The sequence below is a fragment of the Thrips palmi genome, unplaced genomic scaffold (genome assembly GCF_012932325.1).
Source record: "Thrips palmi isolate BJ-2018 unplaced genomic scaffold, TpBJ-2018v1 HiC_scaffold_3, whole genome shotgun sequence".
NCBI classification, from domain to species: Eukaryota; Metazoa; Arthropoda; class Insecta; order Thysanoptera; family Thripidae; genus Thrips; species Thrips palmi.
The window spans coordinates 3,379,529-3,402,635 of NW_023144630.1; the positions used below are offsets into that span (position 1 = coordinate 3,379,529).

General features: G+C 56.4%; 1 protein-coding gene and 1 non-coding gene across 2 annotated transcripts in view; one reads left to right on the top strand and one right to left on the bottom strand.

The window, feature by feature from the left end:
• The window catches only part of LOC117648160, a 45,547-nt gene that overhangs the window by 11,108 nt on the left and 11,332 nt on the right, over positions 1 to 23,107 (top strand). The window contains exons 2-3 of the mRNA XM_034390415.1: positions 4,352 to 4,591; positions 20,762 to 20,832. Of these exons, the coding sequence (XP_034246306.1) occupies positions 4,396 to 4,591; positions 20,762 to 20,832 (267 nt within the window). The 5' untranslated portion in view covers positions 4,352 to 4,395. The remainder of the gene's footprint in view (positions 1 to 4,351; positions 4,592 to 20,761; positions 20,833 to 23,107) is intronic.
• On the bottom strand, positions 531 to 614 carry Trnal-uaa. The gene has a single exon. It is a non-coding gene; the product is annotated as a tRNA-Leu (tRNA).

Here is a 23,107-nt window from a genome sequence, read left to right on the forward strand (position 1 = left end):
GCGAACCCGTTCCACGACGCGGTGAATTTCGGGGCTAGACGCACAGTGGGCCAGAAGACTCCAGACGCGTTTTGAGCTTCAGAGTCGCTAAACGGGACTCGAACCGACCGTGTGACCCCATCAATGGATTCCTCGTTCGGAGAGCACTCCATTGGTGGGGTCACACGTTCGGTTCGAGTCCCATTTAGCGACTCTGGAGCTCAAAACGCGTTTAGGGCTTTGTCCGCCGGCGCCGGTCTTCTGGCCCACTGTGCGACGGCGCTTACAAAAAGGTCGGCGATCCAATGCGGCAGCGCTGGGCCGCGGGGCGCCGCGGGGCTGCGGGGGCCCAGTGGCCGTGCGGTAACACCCAGTAGGAAGGCATCACCCGACCCGCGACGCGACGCGACCCGACGCTGCGACCCGACCCCAGGAAGAGGAGAGGACACCGCCAGACACGGCGGTGCCTGCATTGCTTGGATTGCCCAAGCCAAACCATTAAACGAAACCAATGTCCAGGCGGGAAAAGCAACTGGCGGAAATAAAAAGAATGTCAGGTGTGGGGTTCGAACCCACGACCCCATGAGGGGATCAGAGCTTAAATCTGACGCCTTAGACCACTCGGCCAACCTGACTGGCTGCCGAGTGGAGCGGCCGGGACGCGAAATGAATGAAGACTGTCGGTAGGCAAGGCCACTCGGTTCCCTGCCCCCGCCGTTCTGGAGAGCCGGGCGTGGTCCCCCCCCCTTCCCCCTAGCACTGCCCCCCTCCCCCTTCTGGACACCGGTCGCTCCGCCATGGCTGATCCTAATTGTTTTTCGTACAGTGCTAGGCGCCTGCGTGAAAAATAAAATATTTTCACTGTGTCCAGTCAAGTAGTGTGGTGATGATATTACGTCCGGGGAGAGTTTTTAACTTAATGTTGCTTTTTTCTTAGCATCTTTTTACGCGCGAATGTGGTTGCAGACCAGGGAGCGCAGACTAGCCATGCTAATTGCTGCCCGTGCCCTCCCAGCCCGGCCCGGCCCAGCCCGAGCTAGCGGAAGCGTTTGTTGTGACAAGCAAGTTTCCGTTGCGTGGACGAACTCGTTCTGGTGGCTTGCCCGGTGTCCCAACCCAACCCTTGGCGCCGGCCCACAGTGGGCCAGAAGACCGGTGGAGGGACAGCGAAGACCGCGAGAGAGACAGCGCGGCGAAAACGACTTTCAGGGCGGAGCCAGGGCACGTATGTGTCTCCAAGTACGCCGTCCCCAAAGTGTCGTAATCATGTTAATGAGGCCCGCGACAACACTGCAAGGAGGAACAATTGGACACGCGCTCAAAATCGGTCACAAGGGCGTTACACTGCCAAAATTAAACTTTTTTTTGTAAATAGTCGGAAGACGCGGCACTGCTAAACGGTTCGGCGATCGTCAATTGTTTACGACTCTTCTTTTCGACAGTGTAACGTGTTGTACAACAACAGGTGCATCGGCCGGCTCGGCATTCTTTCGCAACAGTGCAGTGTCCTCACTTCATTTTGCGGCCATTTCGCCTCATTGCGCGCCGCGGCTCGTTTTCTGCGGTGGAGTGCAGTGAGATGGCCGCGCCCCGCTCCCATCCACACGGTGGCCGAGCGGTCTAAGGGGTTGAATTCGAATCCGGTGACCGTGGGTTCAAACACCACTGAATTATCAACTTTTTTTCCCTTTGCAATTGGGAATTGGTGCTGAAAGTGAAATGGCCGAGCGGTCTAAGGCGTTGAATTCGAATCCGGTGACCGTGGGTTCGAACACCACTAAATTACCAATTTTTTTCTTTCGCAAAGTTGAAAATGGCGTTGAAAGCGAAATGGCCGCGAGTCAACAAACAAAACAAACGACAAACAGACGCGTATTGGAACGATGGCATCACTCCATTGTTTCTGGACACTCATTTGAATCGCGCGCCATGACGACGCGATTGTTGTCGCTCGCTTTCATCGGCCCCCCTCCCTTTCCCGCCTTCACCGAGTCTGTCTCTCTCGCACCCATGCGGGGCGCCTCGTGGTCGCGAGAGAGACGGAGTCTCCAGAAAATGGAGAGTCTGCCCGACTCGGGACGGCGATGGCGATCACCTGGAGTCGGGGCAGTGACGCTTTTTTTTCCCCCGAACCTCTGGAACACTGCGGGGTGACGGCGGCGGAGGCTTTTGGCGATGTCGCTCCTTCCTGTAGACTGATTCCGAGAGTCGCACTGACTTTTGGAACGGGGACGCTGAGTAGCCGCTGGAAACGCCGTGGAGGTAGGCAACCCACCCTCCTCCAGCGCGCGGGTGCTCACCGGGGTGCCTACCCCGCCAGGCTGACTGCCACCCCACCAACGGACCCCTCTCCGAACGAGCAGTCCATTGGTGGGGTCACACGTTCGCTTCGAGTCCCGCTTAGCGACTCTGGAGCTCAAAACGCGTCTGGAGTTTTGGCCGCCTCCGCCGGTCTTCCGGCAAATCCACCGCGCGGCCCCGGAGGGGTTCCTTGGCGGGTGGCGTGCCTCGGCGCTCTTTTCGCCGCCAAACGTGTCGTTTCCGGGCGCGACCGGAAGTGAGGGATTTGCCTTCCGAAAAGGCGGTATCGCCGCCACTCCAACAACAACAACAACATGGCGGCAGCACGATCAAGAGAACAACAACAACAACAACAGGGGCGTGGCGTGGCCAGGCGCGGCGTGCACGTGCGTGCGAGTGGGCGTGGGCACGCTCGGCCCGAGGCTCGGCCACGGCGTGTCACGTGGAGCTTTCTCCGCGGTACAGTGGCGGAGCGCGAAGCGCGAAGTGCGCGAAGGGTCAGCCTGGATTAGTGGCCGAACGGACCAGAATGGATCAGAATGGACCAGAATAGGTCAGAATGGGTCAGAATGAGTTTGCATCGATGCTGGCATGCCTCAGCATAGTGCATCGCTCCATGGTTAGACCAGTTTGACTGAATTAAATCATTTTTTTCCTTAAAAAAAAGTTTTGAGCCGACGGTGTCACGAAAAAAAAAGATCAATTTCGTGCATACAGACAGCTGCTGAGACACATGCTAGCACACAAGCAGACAAACATTTGCAAACACGCGGGCGAACACACACACACGCACACACACGTTGACGCCGAATGAAGAGTGTTGACTTACGCGCGCGCGTGTGTTTGTGTTTGGATACGCGGGGGGGATTGTCTCCCTCCACGACTTACAACTCTGTGTGTGTGTGTGTGAGTGTGTGTGTGAGTGTGTGTGTGAGTGTGTGTGTGAGCACAGGTGTGAGTGAGTGTGCGATTGCGCGTGTGAACTGCACGCGCCGTGTTCGCGCGGAAACTGTATCTTGAAATTTTGCAGCGCCGTTGCATGCCGCATTGCTGAGATGCTATCGGCTCGACACTTTGCCCCCCCCCCTTCTCCTGGGCCGCGGCCCGCGCGGTCCGTGCATAGTCCGCGCGCCGCCTCGGCCGCCATCTCACGGGAAAGGCGCCGCACCAGACGCCCCACACTAGTGCTCTGCACGTGTCTCGGAGTGCGGCGATATTTCCCACTTTGTAAGGCTTTTCGATCACTTGGATAGCTCTCTCTCTTTCTCTCTAAAAAAAAAAAAAAAACACACGCACACACATTTTGCATCCTAGCCAGCCCGGCCAGCCCGCCGCCGGCCAGCGGTTGCATATTATCGGCCCCGCTATAGAAGTCATCAGAAGGACGCGTCCGCCCAGCTACACCTTGTGAAACCACGTGTGTGGTGTGTGTGTGCGTGTGTGGTGTGTGTGTGTGTGTGTGTGTGTGCAGATGCGAATGAATAGAGCGAAAGAATGGCGAGTGGGCGTGAGGGGGCTTCGCCGTCGCTTCGTCACCTGCAAGGCCTGCAAGGCTGATTCCGAAGAGTGTCGTCGCTCTGTCTCTGTCGCACTCGCAGGGCAAGCGAGGAGTGCGCGTGAGACGGAGCGAATGACTCGGACGGCGTCGCGGCAGGTGGCCGAGGGTGCAATGGCTGCGGCACACTGGTTGGGACACGTCGCGTGCATTTCTTGTCTTCTTCTTCTTCGACAACGCAACGCTGGTGATGGATGCGCAGTCGGAAGCAGCCTCGCGGCACTGCGAGAAAAAGATCCTCGACAAAATCCATTTCCCCCCCGCGCGGGCGGTCGGCGCCAGAAGACCGGTGGAGGCGGACAAAACTCTGGACGCGTTTTGAGCTCCAGAGTCGCTAAACAGGCCTCGAAACGAACGTGTGACCCCACCAATGGACTCCTCGTTCGGAGAGCAATCCATTGGTGGGGTCACACGTGCGGTTCGAGTCCCATATAGCGACTCTGGAGCTCAAAATGCGCCCACTGTGCGCTGCGTTGTCGGGATGCTTGCTGACGCCTTGTCTCTGCTTGTCCACAGGTGGCAGTCCGGATGTGACGGCTTCCCGCCCCCGCCCCTCCGCCATGGCGCGGTGCTCGGGGAGCTCGGGGAGCTCGGGGAGGTCGCGGTGCGGGGCCTGGCTGGCCGGCGCGCTGGCCGCCGCCGTGTGCCTCACCGCCGTCTCCGCGCACGTCGCCCTCACCTACCCGCCCGCCCGCAAGTACGACCTGGACTTCCTGGACAACTCCAGGACGCGCGGCCCCTGCGGCATGCCCAAAGGTGAGTGCCACCACACTGCAGGGTGGATTGACGGCCGACCGACAGGGTTTTTCAAACTGCTGGCCGACTTTAAGCAGCCACAGCGTCTGATCCCAGGCGGTATTTCGTCCTCCCTCAACGGGCAATTGGTCTTTGGACCTTCCTTTAGCATGCCTTTGTTGCGGAGTGCGATTATCTGCCTTAGTTTGGGAGCAGTAGTGCCGCAAAGTTGATCAAAACAGTCACAAATGTCTTTGCTCGACTCTGGAGGTCAAAACACGTCCGGGATTCTGACCGCCTCCACCGGTCTTCTGGCCCACTGTGCGCCTGCGAGATGAATATTGCGTCCATTGGAAATATGGCGGACTTCCTCTCCCTCGCATCTGTGCCGTGTGTGCGTGTGTGTGTGTGTGTGGGGGGGGCAAGGTCGTTTCCCACGGCCAGGTCCCAGCGCTGCGGTCGGGTTGGCCCGCCGCCCTCCGCCGCCCCCGCTTAGGCAACTCGAACTCGACGACGCCAGCCCCCCCCCCCGGGTCGCCTAGTATCCCTGGCAGGCGTCCGGCCCAATCCCCGTCTCGGAGACCCCTACCGACTAGAATGCACGGCCCTGTGCGAGTGTGTGAGTGTTTTCTGCGCGGTGTGTGTGTGAGTGGCTTTCACTCTGTAGTCCACTTTTGCTTTCATCGGGGCGGCACGGCGGCCGCTGTAGCATTGTTTGGCCGAGGTGCAATGAGAAGTATAATCGCGCGCAAAGTCTTTGTGTGTGTGTGTGTGTGTGTGTGTGTGTGTGTGTGATGTGACTAGTGTGTGTGCATGGCCGCCGCCCCCTTTACCGTGCTCTAGCAGCCAGCGCTTGGTTGGCGAGCGTTGCCTCGTGTTCGAGAGAAGGGCACCCAGTTTACGCACGGTCCCTGTCCCCCGTTGGAGCTGGAACGCTAAATGGGACTCAAACCGGACGTGTGACCCCACCAATGGACTGCTCTCCGAACGAGGAATCCATTGGTGGGGTCACACGTTCGCTTCGAGTGCCATTCAGCGACTCTGGAGCTCAAAACGCGTCTGGAGTTTTCTCCGCGTCCACCGGTCCTCTGGCGAATCCACTGTGAAGCACGGGCGAACGCGGGCGCACGGACGGAGAGCCACGCTGGGCCCGCTCCCATTCAAAGTGTTGATTGCAGGCCTGCAAGGGGGATCCGCTCCTCGGAATGAGGGACGCCTCCTGTGTTTTTGCGAGCGTGTTTCTGTCGGCCGGACGGGCGAGGCAAGTCGGAGGCAATGCGCTCTCCGCCGCGCTCTCGTCGCTCTCCGGCGCTCAAGTCTCCACTGCTCGCCGCGCAAACAGCCAGCCTGCTGTCGGATCGTAAAAAAAGAGGAGGAAACCTAGCGGCGCAGCAAGACTAGATTTCGGCCAGCACCGACTCAATAGTAATTCGGCGGCGAAAGTACCCTGGCAACTCCGCAACAGTGTACCCCGCGAGACTATCGTGCGAGTAGTCGACAAATAAGAGTGCACATGCAGTGTACACACCATGCTTCTTTGGCCGCCATTCGGCGTGTCATGTCCGTTGTGTGCGTACTCTACACTGTCGAGTTTCTGGAGCGGTGACGTTGGCAGGGTAGCTGCTTTTATGTGGACCCGATATCGGACCGCCATCGAACGGGCGTCAGGCTCCGTGCTTGGCAGGCGGCAGAGGTGAAGGAACTGCACAGCCTTCCCCTTCTCTCTCTCTCTCTCTCTCTCTCTCTCTCTCTCTCTCTCTCTCTCTCTCTCTCTCTCTCGGTCCAGTGCGTTGTGTTGGTGGCCGATGGCTTCCATTGTTGACCGCTGCCACATCACTTTCACTCGTCGGGCTTCCCTTTCGGCTCACTTTATGCACAGCGCGCCATTTTTAATTTTTCTTTGAACAGATTCGTGATTTTATTTCGGTGGGGATCTTTCTCGACAGCCCCGGGAAGTGCTTTTATTTGCACTGTCGTGAAACGGTTCGTGAAAAGTAACAGATTCGGTTCGCTTTATCCAATTACACTGTAACATGAACGGGAGGCATGCCCACTTCTTATCATCATTAATGAGCAAGTGTTTACGGCAATTACACAGAAGCGCCTCGGCCTCTGTGTGTGTGTGTGTGTGTGTGTGTGTGTGAGCGCGTGTGCCTGTCCGTAAGCAAGCGGGGCGGAGGCGCGGTCAGATGCGGTCAGATTACCAATAGCAGCTTCGCGCCGCGCGGGTAGGACCGCCCACCTTTAGGACCGAGTTACACAAGTCGCTCTCGTGTGTGTGTGTGTGTGTGTGTGTGTGTGTGTGTGTGTGTGTGTTCCAACCTACACGGTTCGGCCCAAGGTTCAATGCGATGGCGCCTCGTGGCTCCCGTTTCTCGGCCTGTGATGAATGCACAAATGCCACACGCACACTCACACACACATGGGCGCACGCGTTTTGGCACGACGGTGCTTCTCTCGCCAAAGTGTTGCGCAAGGCGATGAGAATCTCACCCAATTTGTCCGAAACGAAACAAAAAAAAGGGTTAAAACAACAACTGGTACTGGTCGGGCAGTGGCGGGCTCGTCGGTGGGAATGCTGTTCTGGGCGGCCCGCTTCCCACACGCAGCCTCCGTTTACACTGCGGCTGTGCTAACAGGGCTGACCGGGCCGTGACTCAATTTCACCGCGGTTCCATTACGGGAGCGCCGAATATTCATTTTCATCTCCAGTTTCGGAGTCGGCGCAAGAGAACGATCCGCCATTTTGTGGAGTCGAACGGGCGTACGGGACTGGCCGAAGACGCGCGCCGCACTTGCTTCCCGACAGAATGGCCAGGCCGTCCTATTAGGCCGTCTTCGGATCCGCCATCCCATCCGACGCGGGTAGAAAGTCGCTTTGACACTGGTTCATCTAGTCCGCTAGGCCGGGCCGGGCTGGGCCGGGCTGGGCCGCAGCCTCAGGCCCGCAGCCCCAGGGCGTCCGGGTGGCCTTCACCGCGCCGTCGCCGCCCCTCTGCCAATGCTGCCAACTGTGCGAATGTGAGGCCGTCCCACCACGGTCCACCGGCCCCAAGCGCCGCTTTAACCGGGTTGCCGGACACACGCTGCCAACGCCTGCAAAAAAAATAAAAAAATTAATAGGACACATTTAAAAAAATAATTTGGGGGTGTAGTACCTCATGTTTGCGTTTGAAACAACTCGGTCCGGACACACGCTGCCAACGTTGGCAAAAGAAAAGAAAATATAATATTTAAAAAAATTGAAAGAAAACATTTGAAATATAATTTGAGCGTGTGGTATACCCCATGTTTGCGTTTCGAGCACTCGGGCGGTCCGACATGACTGAGCCATACGGTGCCACTCGGTGCGGCGAGCGATGAGCTCTGCTTTCCAAACGGAGGCTCTGGATTAGGCGGTCTGCAAAGAGTGATCCCTGCTCTGTCTCTCTCGCACGACTGCACCAGCCGGGCCGAGAGTGCGACAGAGACAGAGCGACGAGCAGAGCCAGCCGGACTGGGAGCCTCGCCTCCGGGCAGAGAAGGACCTAGCAGACCGCAGTCCCATCGGACGCTGGAGCGGCGGCCGCGGTCACACACACTCGCCTCACTCCACATACAAGCACACACGTGTACCGCTATATTACTTTGTTACAACTTGAAAATCCACGAGAAAGTGGCCGGTTCAAAACTGTGCGTGTTGTTTGTCGGTGGCGTTGTTGCGATTGGCTGGCCGTGCTGGCCTGCTTAGCTCGCGCACCGCCTCGCCGGTCCCTGCTTCGCCTGCTTCGCCTGCTTCGCAGCCTTGCATCAAACCGGACGGACTGCAACAGCGGCGCAGCCGTGGCGCAGTGCAGCGGCGCGGCAACCTAACCTAGGGGCCGTGTCGCGCCGCACAGTGGGCCAGAAGACCGGCGGAGGCGGCCAAAACTCCAGACGCGTTTTGAGCTCCAGAGTCGCTAAATGGGACTCGAACCGAACGTGTGACCCCACCAATGGATTGCTCTCCGAACGAGGAGTCCATTGGTGGGGTCACACGTTCGGTTCGAGTCCCGTTTAGCGACTCTGGAGCTCGAAACGCGTCTGGAGTTTTGGCCGCCTCCACCGGCCTTCTGGCCCACTGTGCGGGCAAATGTCCGTGTTATTTGCCGTGTACTTGACGAGGCAGTCTTGGCCACTCCGTCTGCTCGCTGCCATGGCAACTGCAGTGATATGGATAATAGGGAAGCGCCATGCTCTGTTTGCCTCACCCACTTGTGTGTGTGTGTGTGTGTGTGTGTGTGCAAGCCCAATAACGGCTTGTTTGAACAGCGTAATCCTGTCGTTTCCTCATTGTGCCTTTCCGGCCAGGTCGGCCTGGAAAGATTATGGAGAGAAGAAAAAAAAAGCACCTGGCTGTGGTTATTGAGGTTCGTGCGGTGAATCGAATTGGCAAGCAAGCAGGAATTTCTTCACGATATGCCACCGCCCCGGCATCAGAAACGGGTGTGCTGCCCAGCCTTCCTCTGCACGTCTTCTGGCACGCAGGCCGCCATTTTGGCCCATTTTGGCGCGGTTTACACCCAATAACGAACGGCCTGTTTGGACGCTACACCCGGCAGCGCGGTGCGTGCTTCTCTGTCTGACTGTCCGTCTTTCTTTCGGCGCGGCGCCTCGCTGCCAGTTTGTGATTTTCTCTCCAAATGACGGTCTTTTGGTCCTGGCCAGTCCCGGCCAGTCCCGGCCGCTCGGACAGGGAGAACCCGCATCGAATGCCCTGCCACAAAAGTGTCAAGGAAATTCTGTTGGCAGCATTGTAAAGCTCTTCCTATTTAATTTTTAAACAAGAAAGCTAAAATAAATGCTACAGAAAAATTAAAAACAGTTTTGTTGGAAACGGCGTTTGAGGTTTAAACGACATCGGTTCGAACGCCTTGTTGTTTTTGTTTTGCTTCTTGTTTTTGGCTGGTCCCGGCGAGCTGCAGAGCGATTTGCGTTGGCGGGCCGTTCGGGGCTCCGTTCTCATGGCGAGGCGGCCGTTGACGCCAAAAGAGACCGTCCCGTTGTCTCAGCATCATTGTCGCTCCAAGTAAAAAAAAAACTGGAGTTTAGTTTCAATTAACTTTTTTTTTAAATTTAGAGAGCGGCTTAAGTTTCAAAGATGCTTGCACTGCGGTGACGAACCGACGCGGCTTCATATTAATAGAGACTCGAAATACTATTCATGGGCCGCGTGCGCGGCGTGGCGTGGTTTAATCGTTACGGTTCGAACATGAATATATTCATGAGCCCTGCAACCCGCGGACAATGATGCATGCGCGAGGTCCTCGAGGAGGTCCTCTAGGAGGTCCTGGACGTCCTAGAGCCGGTCCAATTATTTATCGCAGTGGGGGAAAGTGGAGGGTCCTTGCCCACAAACGGGCACCGCTCTTTTGCCGCCTTTCCGGGCAGGCTGTGCACTGGAGGAATGTGGCGCGAGTGCGGAACGCCATGCTACTTTTTAATGGGCGGTAAACAGTTCCCGCTGCTCTAGCCGCGCGGTCTAGGAGGTCGTCCCTAGACCGAAAGGTTCAAGGTTCGCATCCCCCATATTCCATGACATTTTTCATACTTTACTTTTATTCTGCGTCACTTTCTGGTCACTTTGAGTCATCTTGACGTTAAAATGGTCCCCAATATTCACCTTAAAATGAATTTCAATGTGTAGCTGGGGTCACTTTGATACGAAAATGACTGTCCGCCACTCTCGGATTACCCTTTTTTCTGGCAGGAGATTGCCTCACATTTCGATAGACTTGCCAACTCGCGGTTTCGGCTGGCTCACAGTGTACCCACCGTCGACGTGGCGAACGCGCATTTTCTTTCTGAAATCCGAAGAGTCATCCCGGTGGCGAAATAACGATACATTAATGGCGACGTGAAAAGATGACAAGGAGCCGTTTCACTTTGTCCGTTCCCACAGTTTCGTTATTTTTAAGCGTGCACTCTCTATGAAGTAACTTTGAATCGACTGTCGAAAATTAACAAAGAGTTTTGGTGGATTCGAGAGACTGTTTTTTTCCGGTGGCGCGGCCTTGATGGCCGTTTTGGCGGGAAGATGGACCGCCTGCGATGAACGGCGCATGGCGCGAAAGCGGCGCCCATCGCACTAATTTGCGGTCAAAGAGCAAACCGGAAAAAAAGATTGATAAAATGAAACGAAATGAAGGTTGACGCGTTGGCGCGCTCTCGGCCTTGCTGGCCTCGCTAAAATGGAAAGTGCAACATCGCACCTATTGCGGGGGCTGGCCGGGCCGGGCCTCCTTGGACGGCGAATTAGAGGGCGACGGTCAGTGGGTCGCTCTGTCTCTCTCGCACCCGCCCGGGCCGAGAGAGAGAGAGATAGATAGAGAGACGGTCAGTGGGTCGCGTTGTTGAACCCGTCGATGAGGTGACGAGAAGCGGACGGGGAAAATGATGACCCTGTAGAACGGCCACAGTTTCCAAGTCCTGTTTTGTTTCAAGTAAGTAAAATTTCCAACCTTTTTACATGATGCGGTCCCCGTCATAAACAAAACTGTTTAAAAATTTTTTTGTGAATTTTTTTGAGGGCTGAAATTCCCGGGTGCAGTAACGCACGCGTTTCTCGTCGAAAGGTATTCGTTATTTCTCCATCGCGGAACGGCGCGTGTAAAAACTGTGGCGCTGGAATGGGATGAGGAAGTTTTCACGAGGTGCAATGCCGGCACACACACGCACACACACACACACACACACGGCGTGAGCGCGGCGGCGGCTGGGTCGCTGGAGGGTGAATCCGTGCCACAGCAGGCAGCCCGGCGCAGACGTGATTCCGAGAGTCGTTCTCGTCGCTCTGTCTCTCTCGCACTCGCGGGGCCTTTCCCTACACGGGTGCGAGAGAGACAGAGCGACCCTTCTGAGTCGGTTCTGCAGGCGGCCCGCGCCGGAGGCAAAAGGCCCCGAGGCGAGCGAAGGCATCCCTGAAGAAATGCATTGATTGATGCGATAGGCCCCTTCGGGCCTGCGGGCCTTCGGCCACCTCACACTTTCTCCGGGCCAAACACACACAGAGACGCCTCCGGGCCTCCGGGCCTCTGGGGGGCGCGCGCAGGGGAGCACCCTGCCAGGCCCTGCGGGACAGGTTCAAGGAGACGCACCGCTGTGTGTGTGAGTGTGCATGGGCCATCCGATCGGCCTGGCTATTGTTTCGGTGGCCAAAGAGCGTGGCCGGCGTGGCCTGGTAAAAAGGGAACGGCCTCTCGGTGGGCGTCGCTGCCGCGGTCGCTGCCGCCGAGCGATCCCGCCGCGGTTCGGTCGCTCCGTCTCTCTCGCGCCTCCGCGGCCTGCCCGAGTGCGACGGAGACGGGCACGCTGTACGGAGTGAATGCGTGGATGAAAGGAAAAGTGGCGGTCCGTTGGGCGGAGGCCGAAACTCGCGCCACGTAACGTCACCGTCTGAAAAGACTTTTTTCAAGTGGGCAAATTGTGGGGTTGCAGGGTTTAGAGAAGCGGCGGGTTTCGGTCGATAAATGGCACTCGAACCGAACGTGTGACCCCACCAATGGATAGCTCTCCGAACGAGGAATCCATTGGTGGGGTCACATGTTGGCTTCGAGTCCCATTTAGCGACTCTGGAGCTCAAAACGCGTCTTGAGTTTTGGCTGGCAAATCCACTGCGCGGCGCGGTGTCTCATCGCGGTGATGCCCAGGGAGACGGGCGGGCTGGCTCGCGGTTGCTCGTCACGGTCCGGCCTTGGGCGCCCCGGGCCCCGTGCCTGGCCGTGCCGCGGGACAGCCTTTGCTCTGCCTTTGCCGATTAATGTCCTCCAGGTTAACCGAAATTGCGGCCGAGCGGTACACTGGTAAAACTAAGGCGTAGTATTACGCCTCTTTGAAGCGTACTAAAGGCTGGAACGCCGTGCTTCAAGCGTAGAGTTTGTACGCTTGAAGCCAAGCGCACTCAAGTCAGGTCAGAAATTCTTACGCCCTGCTTCAAGCGTAAAGTCAGTACGCTCAATTTCAAGCGTAAAGAAAACCTATGCTCAATTTTACAAGCACAGGAGAATGCGCACATTCATCGTGTGAAACCAGCCTAATTTAATTTCAGATAATATCTTACATTAGCTTCATGCATCCTTCAGTCAATAAATGAACTTTCAAAGAAAATTACAAAATGTATGAAAAAGATGTTTGGGGGTCCAAGTCCTATAGGCCTTTAGGACTCCAGAACACTCCAAAAGTGTTTACACCTGGCGCAGTTCCGGCATTCACTCTTGAGACACTTACCTTGTAGTGCTATCCATTAATTGTTCCTGCTGGTTTGGTTTTAATGTTTATGATTTGTTTCTTAGTCTCAGACCGCTAGCGCTGGTTTTCATGTTTCCTGATGACATGCTGAAGGCCTGGCCCCACAGACAGAGTACATAACCTCTTGGTGCTGATAGGACAGTTCGATTTTACTCTACTTTCAAGTTTGTGAGTATGCTGTGACTGTGAGCATAAAGATTTCTTCGGGCGACACACTGGGCACAACTTCCAAATGATTGACATGGTGCAAGTGATGAAACTGATCCGTTTGAAATAAAGTTTGTCAACACAAACACACATCTTGACTATTCACCCTCAGCCTCGAGTGCAAATAAGATACCGGAGTGTGAAAAGCAACAAGTAACTTATTTGCACTCGAGGCTGAGGGTGAATAGTCAAGATGTGTGTTTGTGTTGACAAACTTTATTTCAAATGGATCAGTTTCATCACTTGCACCATGTCAAGCATTTTGAAGTTGTGCCCAGTGTGTCGCCCGAAGAAATCATTATGCTCACAGTCACAGCATACTCACAAACTTGAAAGTAGAGTAAAATCGAACTGTCCTATCAGCACCAAGAGGTTATGTACTCTGTCTGTGGGGCCAGGCCTTCAGCATGTCATCAGGAAACATGAAAACCAGCGCCAGCGGTCTGAGACAAAGAAACAAATCATAAACATTAAAACCAAACCAGCAGGAACAATTAATGGATAGCACTACAAGGTAAGTGTCTCAAGAGTGAATGCCGGAACTGCGCCAGGTGTAAACACTTTTGGAGTGTTCTGGAGTCCTAAAGGCCTATAGGACTTGGACCCCCAAACATCTTTTTCATACATTTTGTAATTTTCTTTGAAAGTTCATTTATTGTATGAAGGATGCATGAAGCTAATGTAAGATATTATCTGAAATTAAATTAAGCTGGTTTCACACGATGAATGTGCGCATTCTCCTGTGCTTGTAAAATTAAGCATAGGTTTTCTTTACGCTTGAAATTGAGCGTACTGACTTTACGCTTGAAGCAGGGCGTAAGAATTTCTGACCTGGCTTGAGTGCGCTTGGCTTCAAGCGTAACTCTTCTTTACGCTTGAAGTCAAGCGCAGAAGTACGCTTCAAGATTTTACGCTTGAGGAAAGGCGTAATACTACGCCTTAGTTTTACCAGTGTAATCACGTTGGCTTGCAGTGCCGTGGCGCCGTGCCGGAGAAAGGGAGGCTACACTCGAAAAGTCCGTCTGCCGAGCGATATTGGCGGCATTTTTGACGCGTCTCCTCCGTCGCCGTCATGGTCGTCATCACGAGGAAATGAGCCTGACAAGGTCTCCGGGCGTCGCGACGCGTGTAGAGACTCCTGGAGGGGCTCCAGAGGCTCCAGGAGAGACTCCAGGACAGGCTCCAGAGGCTCCAGGAGAGACTCCAGGACAGACTGCAGGACGAGGCGCCGCCCAAGACGCCATTAGGATCCGGATATTTCCTCCGAGTGGCTCGTGTGTGACGCAAGGCAAGACGGGCCCTGCCAACAATAACAACCTTGGCCCTGCCGAAACAACAACAAGCGCTGCCCTTTCCGCCTGCAACAACAACAACAACAACAACAGGAACATCAACAACAGGAACAACAACATCAAAAAGCTTCTACGACGCTGTCCCTCCTCATTCCATGCGACATCCCCATCCCGAGCCGCAACAAGAACAAGAACAACAACAACTGCATCAACCTGCCGGCTTTGATGGCCCGTCGACGCTTATCGGCACTCGCTGCGTTGATTATTGGCACGCGCGATAAGAACCAGAGAGCGCCGCCGCCGCCGTCCCGCTAGATCTAGTGCGCTCGCAGCGCGCTCGCAGCGCTCCTAGCGGCGGCGCTCCGAAGCGCTTCCCGCCGCCGGTAATGGCGGCAAACGCCAAAGCGCGCCAAAGGGCGTTGCCGCGTCATATTTACCTTGCCGTTGTTGTTGTTTGTTGTTGTTTGTTGTTGTTGTTGTTGCGGCGGTTTGGGCGCTGTGTGCTCGCGTTGCCAACTGCCGCACTGCCGGCCGCTCTGCCCGGCTTTGCCGGTGTTGCACACGGAAACGGCGCGTCCTGCGCGCGAAACGGAGTCAGTGTCGCCAACCTCGCCTGGGGGAGGCCGATAAACGCCGTAAAAAAATAAAAAAAAAGGGTGTGGAAAGATTTAAATTTTTCTTGATCTAAGAAGTCATTTGTGTGTGGTGCGGTGGACTTGTTTACGGCGGTGTGCCAGCGAGATGCGCGCAGGGATGCTGGTCAGGCAGGCAGGCAGCGCTGGCGGCCGTCCAAAGTGATGCATTATTTACGGATTTACAGTGTTGCCGGCAGCCCTATCGTCGTCCCAGTCTCGCGCCAAAACTCATCATTTCTCAACCGACTCATCAGCAGAAAAAAAAAAGAAATACGAGAAGAAAAACATAGAGGTTGTCGGATGGTACTTGGATCGTGAACGTGTTTCCCTCCGATGTGCCCCGCCGGGCAGGCAGGGCTGGCAACCCTGCTCCGTAATTATTTGTACGAGGCCCTTTAGCCTCTCCGACACGTGTGGAAGCGTTGCGTAATTACGACTCCAGCGCGCTCAGGCTCCAGCCGTTCCAGCGGGCAAGGGCGCCTCCAACGCCACAACGGCCATTATTTTACTCTAAGAATGTCTGTCTGTGTCTCTGTCTGCCTGTCTGTGTCTCTGTCTGTCTGTCTGTCTGTGTCTCTGTCTGCCTGTCTGTGTGTCTCTCTGTCTGTCTGTCTGCTCGCAAAGTCGCGGCTGGCCGGGATTTCAAGTGTTTTTCCCGGACGGAGATTCCATTGTGGCGGTTCCGTTTTGGGCCCTAGCGCGCCTCCCATTCGCACGCTTCCGAGGCAAATGCTTCTTCCAGGCGTCGACGTAACAACATAATCGTTGCGATAACGACGTCCTCGACATGAGATTTTTTTCCTGTCGGGACGACTTGAAGGAGCACTGGAAAAAAAGATGAAGGGTTTACTGCGTACGCACACGGTGGCAGCGAAGATTGGTCCGTCGAGCGCCTGCCACGCGTGGGGTAGGCACCCCGCCGCGCACGGAAGCGTCGAACCCGCAGGGTGGCCTACGCTGCAGGCGCTCACCAAAAAAAACTCTTTCCTGGACCTAAAAATATTACTAGAATTCAGTAGACAAAACGTGAAGGTAAATTCACTAGTGTCTTGGTTGACGAAGCGACGTTTTCGGTGCACTGTAAGCGGGTCGGCTCGTCCATCGGATCTTCGGTGCCTTTGGAGCTCGTTGATTAGCATGCAGACGACCTTGCCCAACGCGGTGGCCTGGAGGCGGCCCCTTTGGGGCCTTTGGGTCTTTGGGGCTTTGGACTCGCCTTTCCCACGAGGCCGTTTCCACACTGTAGGTACCCCTGACAATGAGCGAGCCGCGGTGATGTCGGATGATGCAACGCGATGCTGCGCGGTTCCGGCCCTCGTTCCGGCCCTTCGCGGACATTACAGTGGGCCAGACCGGTGGGGGCGGCCGAAACTCTAGACGCGTTTTGAGCGCCAGAGTCGCGAAATGGGGCTCGAACCGAACGTGTGACCCCATCAATGGATTGCTCTCCGAACGAGGAATCCATCGGTGGGGTCACACGAGCAGTTTGACCACCGCAAAGAAAACATAAAGTTTGCTAAGGAAACAGCGAAGTGATCGCAGTCGAACCCACGCCAGGGGCTCTCATTTCGACACCGTTCGGCACTGGTCCTTACATCCCTGCAGGAGATGAGATAGCGGGCAGGGCGTGCTAAAGCAGTGCTTAACCTTTCTCGCAGCAAACAGTGTAGCGTCACGAGGATGGCATGCAACTTGCTGTGGTGCAGCGTGGCGCAAGCGCGGCTGCAGTTTGGTTAGGTTCACATGCGCAGTCCGAGCCTCTCTCTCTCTCTCTCTCTCTCTCTCTCTCTCTCTCTCTCTCTCTCTCTCTCTCTCTCTCTCTCTCTCTCTCTCTCTCTCTGCGGGTTAGCAGGAATTGCCAGTGTCCCTCCCCCTCCTCCTCCTCTTTCGGTGAGGCAGCCTGCACTTCAGATTCAAACGAGTTTTATTAGAAACCTTTTAAAAAGTGATCGAGTGAGGTACGAAACGCCTGGCGATGATTACGCGGTCTTCAAATTACAGATCGGCTCGGGGTGCTCGAGAACGAGCGCACGGGGCACCGTGGCCGAGGTCGTAAAGGCGTCAGCCGCCAGTTAGACATTCCAGGTTCGACTCCCCGCGTCTCTGTGTTATTTTTTTTTACCGCGCGAAGGGCCGCAGCAGTGAACGGCGGGGATTTTGACCGCCTCCTCCGGTCTTCTGGCCCACTGTGCGTCGTTAAGAGCCACTCAGGCGGGGAGGCGTGGAAGCCGGAATTACGTAGAGCCCAGCGCACAGTGGGCCAGAAGACCGGTGGAGGCGGCCGAAACTCCAGACGCGTTTTGAGCTCCAGAGTCGCTAAACAGGACTCGAACCGAACGTGTGACCCCACCAGTGGTTTGCTCTCCGAACGAGGAATCCATTGGTGGGGTCACACGTGCGGTTCGAGTCCCATTTAGCGACTCTAGAGCTCAAAACGCGTCTGGAGTTTTGTCCGCCGGTACCGGTCTTCTGGCCCACTGTGCAGGGCAGCCCAGCCCAGCCGGGCCGGACGGAAATGGACCCTCTGCGTTCCCAGGGCGTTTCAATAGAGACCGCGTAGCGCCGCGCAGTGGACCCTCCGCAGACGTCGCTGGTCAGCCATTCAAGCCGCCTGCTTTTTCATAACCCTTGGGGTTGCCGGCACTGCCGCCACTGCCGGCTCGGAGGGAAAGGGTGTATCGCGCACAATACTCCCAGAGATGTGTCAGAGAAAGTCGGCTTTGACCAGCGAAAGGCAATGGCTAAACGCAGGAGGTTTTCTACGAGGTCCAGAAACTGCCTTTGCAGTGATGAAATTCCTGGGGTGTCTTTTGCGTAGAGATTTTTTTGGTTGACCGTTGGGTCCATCGTCGCGCAACTAACTCGTCTCTGGCTCCACTTAAATTTAACCAAAAGTGACCTGCTGAAAAATTTAAAAAAAAAATTGGCAAGGGGAGGGGGAAGACTTGAACCGCGACCCCGGCGCACGGAAGTCAACGCCCCAACCCACTCGGCCGGCGGAGACATGTAGGTCATCCGGCGTGAGTACGATGGGTAATAATCAGGCTGCCGCCGCATCGATTTGCGGCACGCGACGCGTGTGTCTTGCAGTGCCGGTCGCGGGGCGTAGCGGGGGCGTGGCGGGGCGTGGCGGGGCGTGGCGGGGCGTGGCGGGGCGTGGGCGTGGCGGGCAGCGCCGCGTCGCCCCCTAGACGGGATGTTGCATTCCGACCGCAAGAATGCAATGCACACCGCCGAGTGCTGCAATCCGTTTCCAAACGTTGTCACCCACTTGGAAATGGATCCTCGATGCCGCGACGCCAAGCGTCCTCCCAACCCGCCGTCCTCCGCTAACCTGGGTGAGTGTGAGTGTGTGCCATGGCGCCCGCCCGGAAAATGTAGCAAGTGCATTAAGGAGATTCCTATCCCATTCCGAACTCACTCCCCCCCCTCTCTCTCTCTCTCTCTCTCTCACACACACACACACACACACACACACATGCAGAGTCTCTATGTAGGCAGACTGCTGGCGCGAGGCGCGGCGTTTGAAAGTAGAGCAAGGTCTACGACGTTGGCTTTGCTCGCGGATATATGTGTGTGTGTGTGAATGTGTGTGTGCGCGCGCGGCTTGTGTTTGTGCGTCCTGAAGAGAGAGAGAGAGAGAAGGGGAGAGAGAGAGGCATCAACATAAAATACGACAGAGACGGAGAGAGGGTAGTTTAAGGAGAGAAAGAGGTATGCAGCCTGAGCTATGCGGCGGGTTGAATGAAAATAAAAAAGAGAGTGGGTCTCTCCTACACTCCTATTTGGCACCTGTGACACACACACACACACACACAACTGTTTCCCCTCACTCATGCAGCTCTACCAGTTCTCAGCGACACGTTAACACGTCGAGTCGTTTGCGGGCTTAGCTTCCTGCTGAGAGAGAGAGAGAGAGAGAGAGAGAGAGAGAGAGAGAGAGAGAGAGAGCGATTATCGCTTTTAAATTCTTAGCAGGCGATTGACACTTGTTTGCGCCCCCGGCCCCGGCCTGCCCCGGCCGTCCAGGCGGCTTCGCTGGTTTTTCAGGCGCGTTTTTCAGGCTGCCGAGGCTTGGCAGGCAAGGCAGTCTTCGACCGGTGCCGTGCCGACTCGGTGCTGACCCGGGCCGCGCCGGGGTCGAAGCGTTTAATGGTGCGCGGGGCCTGCGGGGCCTGCGTGGCCGCGCTGTCTCTGTCGCACTCACGGCGCGTCGCGGCGCCGCGGAGGGGTGCGAGAGAGACAGCGCGACGCGCATACCTAGCCGTGCGTGGTGCGCCGGCTCGCATTCCACGGGTCGCGAATCGAACCCCCACCAGTCTTTGCTTTCCTTCTTGGGCGCGAGCCCCGCCCCGCCCCGCCCCGCCCCGCGCGTATGACGCGGAACGTACGCAAGGGCATCGAGGTCCTTTTTCTGTCCCGTTGGCGCGCGCCTCGGCGAGCAACGCCCTCAAGACCGTCGCCGAGGTGTCCTCCTTCACCGCGCCGCACTCACTCACAGTGGAGAAGAACAATTCCAACGACGCCGAGTCCAAAAACTCTGGACGCGTTTTGAGCTCCAGAGTCGCTGAACAGGCCTCGAAACGAGCGTGTGACCCCACCAATGGACTCCTCGTTCGGAGAGCAATCCATTGGTGGGGTCACACGCTCGGTTCGAGTCCTGCTTAGTGACTCTGGAGCTCAAAACGCGTCCAGAGTTTTGCCGCCTCCGCCGGTCTTCTGGCCCACTGTGTGACGGCCTCCACCCTGTCCCTCGGAGCGAGGTAACGGTTCAGTGGACATGCCTGGCTTTGCGTGGCTTTGCGTGGCTTTGCGTGGCTCTGCCGCGTGGCCTGGCTCCTCTCCAACTTGACACCGGCCGACGTGTTGGCAGCGAGGCAAGGCTGGCCCAGCACACCTCAATCCCACTCGGGGAAGAAAAAAAAAAACAGGTGCCCGCTGATGAAATGCCTCCGACTCCGCAGCGCGAAGACGAGAGGGATATCCACTTACGGGGCTTTCCCCCACCGGAAACGGACCCTGATGGGATTCGAACCTCGGACACTCGGCGACCAAGGAAGGCTTTTATTAATCCCCGCTTCCGATCAGTGCGCCGTCCGTCCGTGCGCTTGACGTGCTCGAGGCTGTCGAGGCAGGCCTCCGCCACGCCCTACATGGCGAGGAGGGCGATTGGAACCGCCGCCATCGGGCCCTCGCGTCGCCACACCCTGGAAAGGCTTTCCTCAACCGGGGTTCGCTTACCTGGGACGAGAGAATTCACTTCTGGACAAAAGCACTGAGGACCCGAGTGTGTTTGTACTACTCCCACCACTTACGGTGGAGGGCGGACCCTTGCAGGGAACCATAAAAGTTCGCCACCAGGAACGCAACCAGCATTCTTGTCCCTGCCAATAATGCGTTTCGAATGACGGACGTCTGCATCTGTGTGTGTGTGTGTGTGTGTCTATGTTTTTTTTTTACAGTGGCACCTCGCGTCGCCGCCGCCATACGTCCCCTGCAATGCCGCAGACGCTTTTCGAATCGTAATCAGCGACGCCAAATCGAAGAGAGAGGCGACTCCCCCCCCCCCTCTCCCTTGCATCATGCTGGAAAGGCTTTGAATGGGCCGTCGTCCATGTCTCGCAGACATTGACTGTCCCGAAAAGTTTAGCGTCGCTTCTTCGAATTTTGGTTCCCTGCGTACTGTTTAACTTCTCTTCCAGTTGGTATGCGGTTTGTCGAAAATGCGAAGTGGGTCTGTGCGAAATTTTTGCCTTTTGCTCTTTGCTGACGAGCGTCGCTTTCTGTTGCAGGATCCATCAAGACGACGTTAAAGACGGGATCGGCCTTCAACGTGACGTGGCACCTAGCCTACCCCCATCGGGTGAGTTTCGGACCGCAGTGGATTCGCCAGAAGACCGGTGGAGGCGGCCGAAACGCCGGACGCGTTTTGAGGTCCAGAGTCGCTGAACAGGACTCGAACCGAACGTGTGACCCCACCAATGGATTCCTCGTCCGGAGAGCAACCCATTGGTGGGGTCACACGCTCGCTTAGAGTCCTCTTTAGTGGTCACCTGGCCTCTCTCTCTCTCTCTCTCTCTCTCTCTCTCTCTCTCTCTCTCTGGCGCCGTGACAGCGTAATAAGCGGCGCTAATTAGTGGTGCACGTCGTTAGCCCCGTCATCCAGGGCGGCCGGGGCGGCCAGCCTGGCGGAACGGATCAGGCGATGGCCCATGGCCCATGGCCCATGGCCCGTGGCCGCCGCGACACACTGGTCCACGAATTACGTAACGCCTCGGCGATGATGGCGTACGCCCTTTAAAATTTCCTTTTCGCTCGACCTGAACGGAGTGTGTGTGCACCCCAAAAAATAGAACTTCGTGGACCCCAAAAAAAAAAAAAACTTTCTTGTTTTATTTTTTAAAGAAAAATTTTACTGAATCAAACTTTTTTTTCCTTGTTTGAGTAAAAATTTTCTTGTGCCAAGACTTGTTTGCTTACATAAAACCAAGAAAATTGAAAATCAAGAAAGCATTTTTCTGGGTGCGCGGCAGTGTAGGCCGTCCCGCGACACACCGTGGACCTCATTGTATTCCAAGCCGGGCAACGCAGCAGTGCTGGTCGAAGGTCGGCTATAAATACGGATGGCCTTCGGCTGTGCCTTCGGAGTCCCTTCGGTCGGCATCTAGATCGGCAAAGGATGCGCGGTGCGGCGCGGTCCCCTGCTTACCCGGTTCTAATACCGACAGAGGAAAACAGACCTGCCTCTGCTCCGCTTCGGCGCGCTCCGCCTAACCTTGCAAATAATTCAGGGCCTCGAAAGGAAAATTCTGTATTTTTATCAAGAAAAAAAAAGTGGTCACCGTCGGGTGGCGAACCCACGCTTTTCGTTTAGCGAGTCACTGCCGCAACCCACTCGGCCACGGTGGCGCCTGAGTGGCGTCACGAGAGAGGAAGTCATTCCTCAGTTGATCCCCGAGAGCTACTGCAATTGCCGCGATTCCCCCGGCGTGACGCGTGAAGCGCCTCGCCCGCCCATCGCTTGACCCTCCCGAATCATTCTCCGCCTTCGGATTGGACGCGCACTTTCGCCTCTCAGTGCGTCGCCGCGTCATCGCGGGACTCGAACCGAACGTGTGACCCCACCAATGGATTCCTCGTTCGGAGAGCAATCCATTGGTGGGGTCACACACTCGGTTCGAGTCCCATTTAGCGACTCTGGAGCTCAAAACGCGTCCGGGATTTCGACCGCCTCATCCAGCCTTCTGGCGAGTCCACTGTGGGGTGACACCTGTGGCTGGCGGCCTGCCTAACCGGGCCTCCGCCGCGGTCCCCGACATTTCCATGCGGCGTCAGCGATTCCGCAAGCGTTTCGTCTGTCTCGCACCGTCACGGAGCGCCGTAACGCCCCCATGAGAGCGAGAGAGACAGAGCGACATGCATCGGCCCGCCGTGGCGCGCCGCCGAAAGTTCATGGACTGTCACGGACTGTCACCGACTGTCATGGACCCAGGGAGGGGGCTGCTCCGCACTTGTCGGCTGCAACCACACTGCGCGGACGGACAGACAGACAGACAGACCACGAACAGACAGTCACTCGGTCGGAGAAAGGACAGAATAAATGGCTGTGCCTACTTTATATTAGTCAGAGCGGCAGACCGCCTTGCAGGTAGGCAACGCCCGTGATGCAACGCACCGGTGTGCTGCGGTTGTCTGCCTGCAAGGCGCCCTGTGCGTCAGCTGTCCGCCTGCGTTTAAGTCTCTCGCAAAGAGGTCAATTGTTAGCTGATTGTTACTTCTATTTTTTTTTAACGGAAGGGTTGAAACGAAAATTTCACCGTTGACATACTGGTCGCAGGGACGGTTCTTTCCAGGGCCGCTCGCTCGTCGGGCCTGCGAGTAGATTAAACTCCAACGAAGGAGCAAATTTTTTTTTCGAGTGCAGTGTGAGCCTCCTCCAACGACGCCGGTCGGGCGCAGAAGAATCAGTCAATGAGGGGCGACCCGCCATGCCGCGCCACTTGGGCTGACATTGCGCAACGCCGGCAGGGAATCGCGCAGTTACGCCCTTCCGATTGCCTGGCGGACGGACGGACGGACGCGGGCAATGACAAGCAGACAGACAGACAGACTGGCACTGCGGTCGCCCGAAAGTTGGC